This window comes from Bos javanicus, chromosome 5, assembly GCF_032452875.1.
Source record: "Bos javanicus breed banteng chromosome 5, ARS-OSU_banteng_1.0, whole genome shotgun sequence".
NCBI classification, from domain to species: Eukaryota; Metazoa; Chordata; class Mammalia; order Artiodactyla; family Bovidae; genus Bos; species Bos javanicus.
In genome coordinates this window covers 30,305,215-30,320,126 of record NC_083872.1, presented here as the reverse complement: position 1 = coordinate 30,320,126, position 14,912 = coordinate 30,305,215, and the positions used below count along the sequence as shown (strand labels likewise).

Sequence of the window (14,912 nt, the reverse complement as noted above, 5' to 3'; positions counted from 1 at the left end):
CAACTACAGAAAAATCTAGATTAGGAAAATTGTTTCTCCATGGGCTAGAAGAGAAACCAGAAGTAAAACAGAAAACAATGGTTTAGACTCACTTATCTCCATCTTAAGATATTAACTGGCAGTCTCTATACTCAATAAAATGGGACATACAGGAAATACTCAGGTGTCTTAGCTCTTCAACCAGTCTTTGCTGCTTTGGCAATATACATGCTTTTATTTGCTCAGTATTTTTTCTTATGATCACTACACATGTTTATTTTTTGTTAAAATATAAAGCCTTAAAATGAAGGTGCTCTCTCTCTAGCATATATGCACAGAAAGGAAAAACTTGGGTGTCCAATGGCCTCTAGAATCAGACCTGAAAAAGTTATTAATCAGACTATGGATTCAGGGAACTGGGGATAGAGTCACTAAAGAGGTTGAGACAGCAGATGAGGGTTGAAGCACTTTTAATCACAGAAGAGTAAACAATAATATAAACCGTTAACAGCTCACCCAGTAGCTGTTGTCCTCCAGCCCTCAGATCACCCACTCCTCCCACCCGCCACCCCCACTTCCTGCGTACCATTGAATAAAGAGCAGGGTATCAGCAGCTGTCCCTGTCACTACCAGGTGGCAGGAAGGGGATCTAGCTAGGGGCCGCAGCAATCCTGGCCACCCATTTCATGGTTGTCTGTTTGCATACAACTTCATGGGAAATATTCCAGCTCCAAAGAAGAAACAGTGCAGAAACGTGGAGCTAAACTCAGCTGCTCCATTCAGATGGTCAGGGCTCAAGAGCCATGGGCAACCAGGGAGGGGACACTCTGGAAACAGCATAATTCAAGATGCAGCCAAATCTGGGACTGAGGTGGGTTCAGAGGAGACCAGGCAAGGCCTAATGACCCTAGTCCAGAAATGTGCCCCAACCTAGGCAACAAGACTCACGCATATGCACAAATGCACATGCACAGGCGCGCACACACACACACGCACGTGCACACACAGAGCAAATAACATTACTGAAAGAACCTGGAGGCTATTAAATACGAAATGGCAGGGTTTTTTTTTTAAAGTGAAAATATTTGCTTCTTGATTCTCCTCAGTGCCCTGCACACCCCCTAGACCCAGGAATGTAGATGTGGGGAGGCCCAAGAGGAGTAGGTTGCCAGTGGCCCTGCAAGTCCATCTATGCTGAAGTCCCCATACCAACCACCTTACTCTTCAGCCCAGTAGCTGCCTCCCATGTGACCATTCACCCGATTGGCACCATTGCTGGAGCTGCGGCCACAGGGACCTTTTGTGCTGGTGGTTATATCTTCTTCCTCTGAGCTGCTCTCCACATCACTGCGATCATCCTTAGACACCTGGGAGGGATGGGGCCAAAGGTAGGAAAGGTAAGGACAGAACTCTTCTAGAATCATAAGACAGAGCCCACAGAGCCCATGTTTGGGCACGGTTTCCAATCTGGCCTACTTTCTGGTGGCACCTGACTCAAAATACTATCGGGACCATAGAGACTTATGAGTACCTGCCTGCTTTCTGTGTTTCTCTCTCATCATCCCTAATTCTGTTCTCAATGAAGTAAGTAGCCGTCTTGGTGGAGGAGTTTACCTTCCAGGACCAGCCTAAAAGAGCTAAAAACATTCACATACCCTTTCTCTTCTACCTCAAAAACAGAAAAGGCCAGCACAACAATACAGGGCTGTCGTCATCACTTCCACTGCAGTTTTGGTGATCTAGAGTTTTGCTATATCCCCAAAGTTGATCCACAATTGGGTCTTTTTAGGTGTTCTACTCTTCCTGGGCCCAAATATTAACATCCAATGCACTTGTTTCTTCAATGTTTTCCTTTTTCTCCTAACAGGATTACCTCTCTAGTATCCTGAAGATACACAACATGGTAAAAAGAAAAGCAGACTGGCAGTCAGCAAGACAAGAATCCCAGTCCCAATCATGCTATTCCCTATGAATCTTCACCTTTCAAACTCAGCTTTTTATTCTGTATTTTCAAATGAAGGATTTGGATTAAAGCAGTGTTTTCCGATCTAAACTATCCTGCATACCAAGCAAAGTATTTCAAATTTTCTACCATGGACCATAAAAGTAAAAAGGAAAGACACCCAGTGAGACCTATGTCAGGCTTTTGCCCTCCAGAACTGAAGGATAATAAACGTGTGCTTTTTTTTTTTCTAAGTAAATAACAGAAGGAGGTGATAAGGAAACAATACTACAATTGCTGTTACCAGAGGGTGGGGTACTTGCTTTGGGTTAGCTCTAAGATTCTATGGCTTATTATAGCTATTGACCTCTGAACCTCGTGAACTCTGATCACGAGTTGATTATCTGATCGTCAGGAAATTTCCACCAGAGGGCAGTGTGTTAGATTTGAGCTAAAGGGAAGCTCAAAAAGGAGGGATGCAGGCGGGATAGAAGGGAAAAACAGAAATGGAAAAAAAAAAAGCAGACTCTACTCTTGCCTCAATTTAGGAAAAAGAATCTGGCAACTTGAGCTCCATTCAGCAATGCCCCACAAGGTCAGGAGAGAAGGCATGCTCCATACAATGCAGGGAAACAGAAAGGAAAGCAGGAAGGAAGAGAAACATTCAGATAGACATGCTTCACTGAACACTAGAAGCACAGATACACTTACATGCAAGAGATGAAACTGTCCAGCTCCCACCAGGCATAGAAAAAAGGAAGGAGGTGAGAAAAGAGTGGAGAGTACAGAGTCTGGGTCTAATCCTTCCTGGATAGGTCACCTGGTCAGGGAAGAAAAGCAAGGGAAAAGAGAGATGTCCAATAGCTACACCAAGATGCACAGGCACACTAAGCAAGTTCTGAAACCAATTAAAGCCATAAGGAACAGTGTCACAAGAGATCATATATTCCTGGGAAACATTCCATCCCTTTGTCCTAGAGTCTGTATCCACTACCAGAGCCCCTCCCCTTGGGATTGTATGTTACTGAAGGCTGAATCCCTCAGGCTAATCACAGTTTGACTGACTGCTTCAGAATTTGCAAAATTCAGTTATGAGTTTTATCACAGAATGACGCCTTTCTTTGTGCTTTTGGGCTCTTGAAGTAAAGTGGGTATTTGAAGCCCTAAAAACCTATCTCACTTAAGACCCTGCCTCATGCAACAGTAAGTGAGGCTGGTACTTAATACCTTACATAAACTGTATCTTGAACACCACAGTGTGGCCATCTTGGGGTGGCTTGTGAATTACCATACCACTTCTAGGCAATCTAACATCTTGGCTTCTATACAGTTTATATCTTGGAACTCTGCGTATGATTTCCTTACATCTTGGAGCTCTGCATATGATTTCCTTTGAAAAAAGGCTTCCATGCTAAAAATAAAAATATGAAATCCATGATGTAGGTAGGTAAGGGGTAGGTTGAAATGGTCTCCAAAACCTAATCCTGTTTATTATCTAACAAAAGTCATTCCTATGGGACAGGAAGAAGGCAGATCCTGCCTCTGACATCTAAGTCATGTCTTAGATGGCTAAACATTCATACTTAAAGAAAAGATGAAAACCTTAGAGCTCTAGGCTTTTTGCTTGGTAATACCCCAAAGAAAGAAGCCATCTTTCACCCTTACCTTTCCTCGGATCAAGGCTTTGAAAGCAATTCGTGCAATTAGGTAGGACCAGATGACATGCAGAACCTGTAGGACCAGGAGAAGGCCATTGAAAAGCCACCAGGAGCGATAGGGCCCGATTATCTCCCAACTCTCAAAGAGGGTCGTGTTCAGGATCCTATAAGAGGAAGTTCAATGGTCAGATTCTAGAGTCAAAGCCAGACACATAAGGATGAAGTTGAATTTCCTGGAAAGCAGAACCTTGTGTTTTCACACCATACCTTCTATCAGTTGAAGTTCCAGGGATATTCATGCACAGTGAGAAGACAGTAAAGAAAGGGGCCCATGGAGTTTTCTATCTTTAGGAATAATGGAAGATATAGAATTCTTAGCAGCTGACAGAGTAAGTCAGATTACTAATCACTTCAAATAAGTCATATTACTAATCCAAATATGCAGAGTATCACCAATTTGGGACAACAGTTTTAACAATAACCCTAGGAATAATTCAGATTCTCATGCACATACAGGACAGCTGATGGCCAATTCCCTCAGACTAAGGAAAATCTCCAACCCACAGAGTCAATGACTTGTAATATAGTCGTGAGTGTAGAAGTGAGAGTGGTGTGGGAGTGGGAGTGGTCAGGGTAGGAGACAGTATAGAGCAGGAAAATAAGCAAAAGCCTGAGAAGTCCACAATCAGTGCAAAAGAAGGCAGAGGAGTTACTTAGGCATAAAATGAGGACTATTCCTCAGAGATGAATCAGGAGAGCCATAGCTAAGTGAGTTGGATGCTCTCGGTCTACATCATACTGTATTAGAAATACTGTACAGGGGAAATGAGGTCCTTCAAGAATCCATAAAAGGTCAGGTTAGGTCAAGCAAAAAGCAGAGCAATATTTAGGGTTAGGGAATCTTGATGTCTGTTCCCTAAACTGGTGACCAGTTTATTGTTACATATTTACCACAGCTCCACAGCCCTAACACTTACCAGAATGGATAGATTCCTAGGCGAGTCACCACAAAAACAGCACTGAAGATCACAAAAAGGGTGTCACAGAGACGCTGGTACTTGGCATAATTGGCTAGCTTGGCTGCCTGGAGAAAGAAAGATAAGAATTGAATTGGGGAGAAAGCCAGTTCTCAGATAGGAAGAAAAGTAAAGAGGACTAGTGAGGAAAGAGTCATTGAGGGGTCTTACCTCCAGCAAGAAGTCTGAGACATCATGTAGACACAAGACCAGCGTTCCCACTCGAACCATGTTGTTGATGTAGGAGAAGGTAATAAGCCCAATGGTGGCCAGGTGATGCAAAAACATGATCAGGAAGTCCTAGGAAGGAATGCAAATAGCAGACGCAGGTAAAGGCAAGGCCGCAGAGCTGCTATGCAACTCAGTGCCCTGTACTGTTCTCAGAGGGCCTCATCCCACCCCTTCTGAGTTTCATTTTGTTTCAATTCTCCCCTAGGGAGCTGCCTAACATTTCACCCAAAACTATCTACATCAGTGACTGACCCATAATCTACACTCAATCTATAGCTCAAAACACAGAAAAGAGCAATTTTCTTTGGTAGCTGCAGAACATGTAGACTTCAGATGCTTAGCTGATACCTGGAGATAATTTCCCAGGTGGTAGTCAGGCATATAAGCCTTATACCTCTAGATTCCTTGAGTATCTAAGACTCTTCTGCATTGATGAAGGGAATTTCAACCAAAGGGACCTAAGAGAGAGGGGAGGTTTGTGGAGAGGAGAAGCTATTCCAAAACATTTCAGAGAAATGCTAAATAGTCCATCTTACTACAAGCACTTCCTGCTCTCAGATTTAAAGCTCTAATTTCCTCTTGGGTTCAAATAACAAGGTTAGACCCTGAGAAATCTCTAAATACCTGAGTTATTACATATATCTAATAAATACTTCTCAGCCCAGTGAAGGATAGAGGGTGGGAGGAGGCAGGTAAATTGCATCAGAGAAGCAAGGATATAAAGTCTATGCTCTCCATATGGATGGATACAATCACACGTTCTAGCTCTTGAGTTGGGGATGAGTTCACAAGTACACATTCTAGAACGTTTTAAAACCTACATACATATTATAAACCTTTTTATATATGTCATGCATTAAAATGAAATTTTAATAAGGAGACCTGTGTCTTCATAGGAGGGTGTGTAACTGTCCTGAGTAACCAAGAGAGGGTGAGAGGCATTTAAATTATATATCATGCTTCTAGGTTACACAACAACTAATACGCCAGATTAATGTCAATCCATTCCCACAAGTGCTAACCCTGATTTTCCTTACCAAAGATAACCATGAGTTAGTGACAGATTAGGGTTAGAGCTGCTGGAATTGCATTATGTCAGGTGGATGCCAATAAAAGGTGAAGATTCTGCCCTTTCTGTATACTTACAAAAAACTTAAGTCATTTGCAACTTTGCCATTCTGTAGGCAAGTCAACTCACTTCTCTGAATCTGTTTCCTAAACAACAGCAAGAAAAGGGTAAACTAAAACATCTAAAACCCCTTCCAACCGACATTCTTTTAAGTAAGTGGGGTCACCAAGAACAGAGAACAGAGAGGGAACAAGGGTCACTAATGGCAAAAGTTTTTCTGGAATCGAAGCTTTTCCTGGATCGGGCCTTGCTATCCCTAAGTTTAGACTAGTTTCTTGAGCTTTATATGTGTAAGAACCTTGGAGAAAAACAAAGAAAAGGGTATGCTTCTTAGCTGGTTAACTGTTTTCATCCTGGGCTGCCCTGAATGACTCAAATATACTTCACTAGTCAGGGCTCACTTCTGAGAACATTACAAAGAGCTAAAAGTCACACTGAACCTACTTTCACCCTCTTTTGTGGTCCTAATCAGGACAGAGAATCCATCACAATAACAATAATGGTAGCTGCCGGAAAGGAGGGTGCCATAAATCAGGGTGTTAAGGGAGCCAACGTCCTTACCTTTCTTTTAATGTCTGTAAACTGAGAAAACATAAGAGACCAATAGAAAGCCAATTCCATGATATAATAGTAATAAAGTCCACTTGTGAGAGGCTGGAAGAGAAAAAGTAGTGAGGATACCAGCTAGTCAACGACTCATTTCCATGTTCCCAGCTTTCTTTGTGTCAGCGAACTCATATCCCCGATTATTAAATACTCTTCCTCTCCATCATCTTCCAAGATGTGCAATAGCTAACAGACTTTGGACTGGTGTTGACACTTAAACTCTTCCCTTCCACATATACATCTTTGTGTGCTAAATCACTTCAGTCGTGTCCAACTCTTTGCAGCCCTATGGACTGTAGCCTGCCAGGCTCCTCTGTCCATGGGATTTTCTAGGCAAGGATACTGGAGTGGGTTGCCATGCCCTTCTCCAGGAGATCTTCCTGACCCAGGGATAGAACCCACATCTCATATCTCTTGCATTAGCAGGCAGGTTCTTTACCACTAGCGCCACCTGGGAAGCCCATACACATCTTTGGCTCATCTTTTAGAGATCAGATAGGCTTCCCTGGTAGCTCAGCTGGTAAAGAATCCGCCTGCAATGCAGGATACCCCAGTTCAATTCCTGGGTTGGGAAGATCTGCTGGAGAAGGGATAGGCTACTCACTCCAGTCTTCTTTGGGCTGGTAAAGAATCCACCTGCAATGTGGGAGATCTGGGTTTGATCCCTGGGTAAAGAGTTGGACAGGACTGAGTGACTTTCACGGTTAACAAGGACATGACTGAGCAACTAAGCGCGCGCGCGCGCGTGCACACACACACACACACACACACACACACACACACAGCACAATCAAATCAGTGTGTCTAGAATTCTGGGCAATTTTCAGGGGATTAAATACATCGAGGCCTTTCCTTCTTCCACCCTGTTAGCAACCCCCTGACATTTTTCTACTTTAGACTAGAACCAAGATGCTCTTATGGGATTCAAAAGGGACACCTGAACCAGAAAGCACCTCATTAAGTGCCAGGAAGCTGCTTTTCTTTCCAGCCCAATTAAGGTGAATATCTGGAACAAACAGATCACAAGATTTCACTGCTGTGGGGACCCCAAAAATACATACTGTGAACATATGACTCAAAGAGACTCAGTCCCTAATCCCTCAAGAATCTCAAGGGAATGTTCTATCTGCCCTGGGACTGGCGATGCACTCTCCCCAACCCCAGCCTACACACGCACACACACACACACACACAACGCCCCTGTCTTAAAGGCTCAGGTCTTACCTGATAAGGGTAACTGTGCCAGCACTGTCGGGTGTCCCAGAACCAAGGTGACTAACAGAAAACAAATAATCCAAGTCAGTTTTCAGAATTCCCTCCTGGCCCATCTACCTCCTTCTCTACACTTTGGGCAAAGAGATGGGAAAGAAAATGGAAGCCCCCTAGACAGAATTTAGGGATCCTTAAAGGCTAAATAAACAATTATACTTTTTTGCTAGAACAAGAAAGTGCTATTAAGATGAGAGAAACTGTACACAAGAGCAAAGAGAGTGCTAGGATAGCTTTTGGAAACATCACAACCTGGAATATATAGGAAATTGGGAGGCAGGAAGACAGTGATTTCATTTAATAATCAAAGGAGATCTCTCTGTGCCAAAGATTCAAAAGTCAAAAGCAATCATCTCCAATGGAGTTTCAATTATGTCCTTTAAGAGGGTTGTCCATTTCATCTAAGTTGTTGAATTTATTACTATTAAACTGTTCATAATGTGGTCTTACTATTCTTTCAATGTCTACAGGACCTATAGTGATAGCCTCTTTTTCTCCCTGATACTGATAATTTGTTTTCTTGTTTTTTTCTAAAGGTTTATCAATTTTAATTAAAACTTTCAAAGAACCAACCTTTGGCTTTAGTAATTTTCTCTATTATTTTCTAATGCCTATTTCATCAATTTTTGCTCTTCTTTTTTTCCTTTCTTTTAACTTACTTTGGGTTTACTTTGCTCTTCTTTTTCTGGATCTTAAAGTGAAAACTTAATCATTGATTTTAAAGTTTTCTTCTTTTCTAATATAAACAAATTAAAGTTATAAATTTCCTCAAAAGTATTCTTTAGCTGCATACCACAAACTTTGGTATGTTGTATTTTCAGCATCATTCAATTAAAAGTATTTTCTAATTCCCTTGTGATTTCTTATTTGCTCTTTGAGTTATTCAGAAGAGTTGTTTAACTTACAAATATTTTCTAGACATCTTATTATTATTGATTTGATTCCTGTTTTAATTCCATTATGGTCAGAGAACATATTTTATAAGATTTCAAAATTTTAAAATTTGCTGAGACTAATTTTATGGCTTAGCATATGGTCTATCTTAATGGATCCTTTACATGGACTTGAAAATAATATATATCCTTCAGCTGCTGGTGTGGTGTCCTATAAATGTCAATTAGGCCAAACTGGTTGGACTGTTATTTAAACCTTCTACATGCTCAGTGATAATTGTTTGTCTAGTGATTTAATCAATCATTAAGAGCGTTAAAATCTCCAAATATGATTGTGTAATTGTCTATTCCCTTCCTTCAGTTCTGCTTCCTTATGTTTCACGTATTTTGAAACTTTAATTATGCATTTAGAGGAAAATACTGTGGTACAGTAGGAAAGAAAAAAAAAGACTCATGAATCAAAAAGCCTGAAATTCTTCTTTGACTCTGATAATCAATTGCAAAGCAGGAATAATACCTACTTCAATGAGTTACTGATGTCATTTCTTTAACTGTCTCCTCCTTGCAAGAACAGGACTTTTGTCAAATGCCTTGTAAACCATCATGTACTATGTCAATTTAATTAATACTATTATTATTAGCATTATTTAAGGAGAAACAGTGTCATGAGGTTACTGATGTCAGGCCCCAGACAGAAGACAATTTATTTAGCTTATAAACCTGGGCTCTAGGCATCACAAAGAAAAAAAAAAAAAAAAGAAAAAACAAAAGAGAGTAGAGGACAAAGCTCTAAAGGTATTTAACTCTTATCTCTAGGGATGCATGAATGATTAGACCCCAACAGAGAACCAGAGAAAGTTCAGACTCACCGACCAGAGAAATCTAATTCCGTAGCAGAATATACATAAATAAAAAGTGAATCTCCACCTAGATGGGTGAAGAGTAGAAATTAGACAAACAATTACTCAAAAGAAAGTCTTTGAGCTAAAGAATTCAAGGTTGCACATTTGGGGATAATACAGTTTACTGGTAAGAAACTGATGATATACAGTTACCTAAAAAGCCAAAGAGATACAAATTTTCCAGCCTCTGTTTAAAAATAGATTTCTACAAATATATACTGGTTTCAGTGAACTTTTCTTTTATATCAGACTCCCCGATGATAGTGCCTATTTTTTTTTTTTTTGCATGACAATGAGATATAGTGCTTGGTGTCCAGAGGATAATCAGTAAAAAACCCAGTGAAATGAACTATAGCATGTCCAGAAAAGGGATGCTTCCTATTAAAATGTCAACCTATAGCAAGCTGGAACTATCTCTACCAAGGTATACAAGGGTGTGCATATCTACCTACGTAAGTGAAAGCAGAGAAATTCATTCCCAATTTCTTTGGGAAACGTGAACAAAATGCAACTACAGCTAGCTTAGAGACAAGCATGTCCAAGAAACTAAGGGTGACCAAGCTTTCATTTCTCTTCTTTCCAGCCTATAACAGAGTTAGCCTTCTGCATCCATTGACTGTTATCCTAAGAGGAGAAGTGATTTCCAAAAAGAAAACCTTAGTCCAGTCATACCCCACCCTTCTCCTCACTCCCCACCTCCTTCCATACACCTACATGCTTTCACAAAATTTAGTGAGCGTTGGGGGCTTGTCCTGATTCCTCCGATGGCGAAACCAGCATTGGATTTTTCGGACATCCCAGTCTAGTTGCTTTGACAGGCCCTCCAGCCTTGTCTCATCAGGATACTGTAGACGTATGACCAGAGTCAGAACATTGCTTTTTCTTCAAATCTACTCATTAAAGCCCTTTGACAAGCTGAGTGGCAGAGGGGTAATAACTACAGTGACTTAAGTAATGTTTTTCTTTCCAGGTTTCATCCCCAAAGTCATTTTTATGTAAGAAGTACTATTTTACACATCAAGAACCTTTACCATTCCCCTATACACATAGCTATTTGGTTTTCTCCCTCTAGCCCAAGTGAGTAAAAAAAAAAATATTAAAAACCCAACCTGGAAGGGAGGTTTAAGAGGGAAGGGACATATGTATACCTATGGCTGATTCATGTTGATATTTGGCAGAAACCAACACAATTCTGTAAAGTATTTATCCTTCAATTAAAAAAAAACACAAAAATCCAACCTGCAAAGGCTATCAGTACCATCTCTATCTTGATTATGCAACTAGGTAATGACAAGAGCTGAAGCAGGGAAAAACAAAATCAAAATATGATGTGTGTCTTGGGGAGTAGGGGTGGTGGTGACTGCTAGGCCTAAATCTCCAATGTATGTAATTTTGAATTATTTAAGGTATCCTAGCCCAAAGGTATTTCCTTGAGTGGATAAAGTTCTCCTAATAGCTCTATGGACTATCCAAATGTGAAAGATCATCCCGTCCTACCCTTAGCCTTGGAAATACTTGCTCTCTATCCTCCCATGCCCTATGGGGGATGAACCCTAACAAAAATCTTCCTGTTTTGTTTTTTTTTTTTTTTGCCCACTTACCTTAGTAATAGACATGAACACCTTTTCAAGGATAGCATTAGGTTGTGCCTGATAAGGACCACTGTCCTGGATGCCAACATGGAGTGCACAGGGTTTGGCAATAAACCTGTAATGGAGAAAACCCAAAAGCCAATTCTAAAAATTGTTTGCTAAGCATTAAGCAAAAATTCTGATTAGGGGACTGATAAGAGGGAAAGGGGGAAACACTTGGCAAGGAGGCAGAACTTTTTGATTTAATCCTGAATTCTGCCATTGATTCACTTGAGAAGTGACCTGTTTAAGAAATATTAGAACATAAGCTCTCTCTCCATTTTTCCCTGGTTCCCTTTATCACATTTTGAGCTTTAGAGTAAGAAAGACCTAGATCAAATCATTAGTCTACCATTTACTGCCTGTATGAACCTGGGCAACTTATTTAATCTTGCTAAACCTCTGGACATGGAACAACAGACTGGTTCCAAATAGGAAAAGGACTACGTCAAGGCTGTATATTGTCACCCTGCTTATTTAACTTATATGCAGAGTACATCAAGCTGGGCTGGAGGAAGCACAAGCTGGAATCAAGATTGCTGGGAGAAATATCAGTAACCTCAGATATGCAGATGACACCACCCTTATGGCAGAAAGTGAAGAAGAACTAAAGAGCCTCTTGATGAAAGTGAAAGAGGAGAGTGAAAAAGTTGGCTTAAAGCTCAACATTCAGAAAACTAGGATCATGGCATCCGGTCCCATCACTTCATGGGAAATAGATGGGGAAACAGTGGAAACAGTGGCTGACTTTATTTTTTTGGGCTCCAAAATCACTGCAGATGGTGACTGCAGTCATGAAATTAAAAGACGCTTACTCCTTGGAAGGAAAGTTATGACCAACCTAGACAGCATATTAAAAAGCAGAGACATTACTTTGTCAACAAAGGTCCATCTAGTCAAGGCTATGGTTTTTCCAGTGGTCATGTATGGGTGTGACAGTTGGATTATAAAGAAAGCTGAGGATAGAAGAATTGATGCTTTTGACCTGTGGTGTTGGAGAAGACTCTTGAGAGTCCCTTGGACTGCAAGGAGATCCAACCAGTCCATCCTAAAGGAGATCAGTCCTGGGTGTTCATTGGAAGGACAAATGTTGAAGCTGAAACTCCGATACTTTGGCCACCTGACGTGAAAAGCTGACTCACTGGAAAAGACCCTGATCCTTGGAAAGACTGAGGGCAGGAGGAGAAGGGGACGACAGAGGATGAGATGGTTGGATGGGATCACTGACTCAACGGACCTGGGTTTGGGTGGACTCCGGGAGCTGGTGGTGGACAGGGAGGCCTGGCATGCTGCGGTTCGACTGAACTGAACTGAACCCTCAGTTTTTTTTCATTTGTAAGATGAAAATAATATCAACATTCTTGCTACTGAACATAAGGCCAACAGATAAATAGCATTACTGGCTTTTCCTAGCAGCTTTTTAGTGCAGAATTTCAAACCCCATCTCATACCAGCAAAATTAGGATCTGCACTAACAAGATTCCCAGGGGATTCATTCATATTCCCATTAGAAGCGGGTCTACTTTACTTGAATCTTGCAGGTACAATGATATAACATATATGAAGACCCTGACACAAGGAAGTACTTAATAAATGATAGTTCTCCTTATATCAAACCATTAAGATCTTAATTGGAGGGAAAAGTAGAATTGAGGCTGACCTCTTCCTAAACAAATATCCTTGGTCATGGTCACCTTCCTGCCTAATCAAAAGACTATGGAAATAATTAGAACTTTAGAAGCTCTGAAGAAAAAAAATCCAGAAACTACAGAGAGTGGTAAGAAAGAAATTACTTATTAGTACTTAGTTCTAGTCCCAGATCTACCAATAAGACACATAAACTTGGTCAAATCACTTGATTATTGAGTTTTGGTTCTGTCATCTAAAGGAGATGACAAAGATTTTTCCTAAGATCCATGATGATATCATTGATTATAATTAATTTATAACTTTTAGATTTGAAAATTGAGGAATGATTCTCCTTGGCTCTTTAAGAAAGATCTCCCTCTTTTCCACAACCAAAGATTTCTATGAGCCTCAGCTCTAACAAAAGCTTTATGTAATCACTTTCAGAATAAGTCAAAACCAGTTCTAGCTCTCTTAGCATCTTAGGGAGTTGTATGATGAAAACACTAACTGGGAGGTGTAAGATGGAGGGCTCTTGACCTATTTTATTTAACTGCATTCAAATCCAGAATTTATCTCTAAGCGAGGGACTGAAAATAAGAAGGTCTGTTTATTATCTTTCTCTGTGAAAACTTCTTTTACCTTTATCACCAAAGTTCCTAAGACATGGGGAAACACTGATTCAGAGCACAAAGTAATCCACATCTGTAACCCATTCTTCTCTTTTACACAAGTAGTATAAAACTTTTATTCAACTACCAATACTAATAGAAACATTAGTTTATATTTCCTGGTATATAATTCTGTGTATAAATATTTTAAACTCCTGCCCATGTTTAAATTCCTTGAGAAGACAGAGAATACTGCTTTTGTATTTATCAAGGTTCTATGCTCAATAATTGCATACTGAGTGATAGGTGTAGCAAATTCCACCCTTGCTGTTGGAGCTCAGTTTGGACCCAGCATTGATCAGTACCCAAAAGGGTAATTACTTCAGGCAGCCATACTTGAGACTTCCCTGGCAGTCCAGTGCTTAGAACTTCACGTTTCCACTGCAAGAAGTGGAATTCCTTGGGTGGGTTCAATCCCTGGTTGGGGAACTAAGATCCCACAAGCTGCATGGTGTGGCCAAAAAAAAGGTAGCCATTCTTTGTTGTTGAGTTGGTGCTATATCATATCTGAGATAAAAGCACTGAATCATCTCTCTGAATGAAGAAGTAGACCTGAGAACAAAAAAACAGTCTTTCCAATTCCTATTCTTATTCCCTGAAGCAGGCCTCTTCCTTCAGTCAGGAGATTAAAGGCCCTGGGGCTAGGCAGATTTTACCAGCTAATAGACTTCATGAAAGTTACCTACAGAATGAGGATGATAATATCTGCTCCACAGGGTTATTTTAAAGATGAAATGACACAGTTACAGTAGAGCTCAGTCATATCTGATTCTTTGCGGCCCCATAGACTGCAGCACACCAGGATTCCCTGTCCATCACCAATTCCCAGAGCTTGCTCATACTCCTGTCCATCGAATTGGTGATGCTATCCAACCATCTCCCTCTGTCGTCCCCTTCTCCCACCTTCAATCTTTCCCAGGATCAGGGTCTTTTCCAATGAGTCGTCCCATTAGGTGGCCAAAGTATTGGAGCTTCAGCTTCAGCACCAGTCTTTTCAATGAATATTCAGGACTGATCTCCTTTAGGATTTATCTTGCAGTCCAAGGGACTCTCAAGAGTCTTTTCCAACACCACAGTTCAAAAGCATCAATTTTCAGTGTTCAGCTTTATGGTCCAACTCTCACACCCATACATGACTACTGGAAAAACCATAGCTTTGACTATACGGACCATCATGTATGCCTACCCAGTACCTGACACTTTGTAAACATTCATTAAAGGCAGCTATTATTATTTTTACTAAAAACAGTTTGGTCTGGGTACTCCCTGATGGTATCTCGAACAAAGTGAAAAGAGCAGGAAATCCTCTTTCACACAACAGGGACAGGTTTGTACCCTGATCACTTAGGCGAAGCCAAG

At 40.8% G+C, this 14,912-nt stretch overlaps 1 protein-coding gene across 3 annotated transcripts in view; it reads right to left on the bottom strand.

Annotated features, from left to right (window-relative positions):
- Window positions 1–432: 432 nt before the first annotated feature.
- CERS5 (ceramide synthase 5) overlaps window positions 433–14,912 on the bottom strand; it is a 29,956-nt gene continuing 15,476 nt past the window's right edge. For 2 of the 3 annotated variants that reach the window (XM_061416148.1, XM_061416150.1), the window contains exons 2-10: window positions 11,227–11,332; window positions 10,340–10,470; window positions 9,593–9,650; window positions 7,786–7,836; window positions 6,517–6,609; window positions 4,767–4,895; window positions 4,557–4,663; window positions 3,587–3,743; window positions 433–1,346 (exon numbers count right to left, since the gene is read on the bottom strand). In XM_061416148.1, the coding sequence (XP_061272132.1) occupies window positions 1,197–1,346; window positions 3,587–3,743; window positions 4,557–4,663; window positions 4,767–4,895; window positions 6,517–6,609; window positions 7,786–7,836; window positions 9,593–9,650; window positions 10,340–10,470; window positions 11,227–11,332 (982 nt within the window). In that variant the 3' untranslated portion in view covers window positions 433–1,196. Of the gene's footprint in view, window positions 1,347–2,632; window positions 2,742–3,586; window positions 3,744–4,556; window positions 4,664–4,766; window positions 4,896–6,516; window positions 6,610–7,785; window positions 7,837–9,592; window positions 9,651–10,339; window positions 10,471–11,226; window positions 11,333–14,912 lie in introns of all 3 variants that reach the window. The other variant, XM_061416149.1, reaches the window with a different exon arrangement.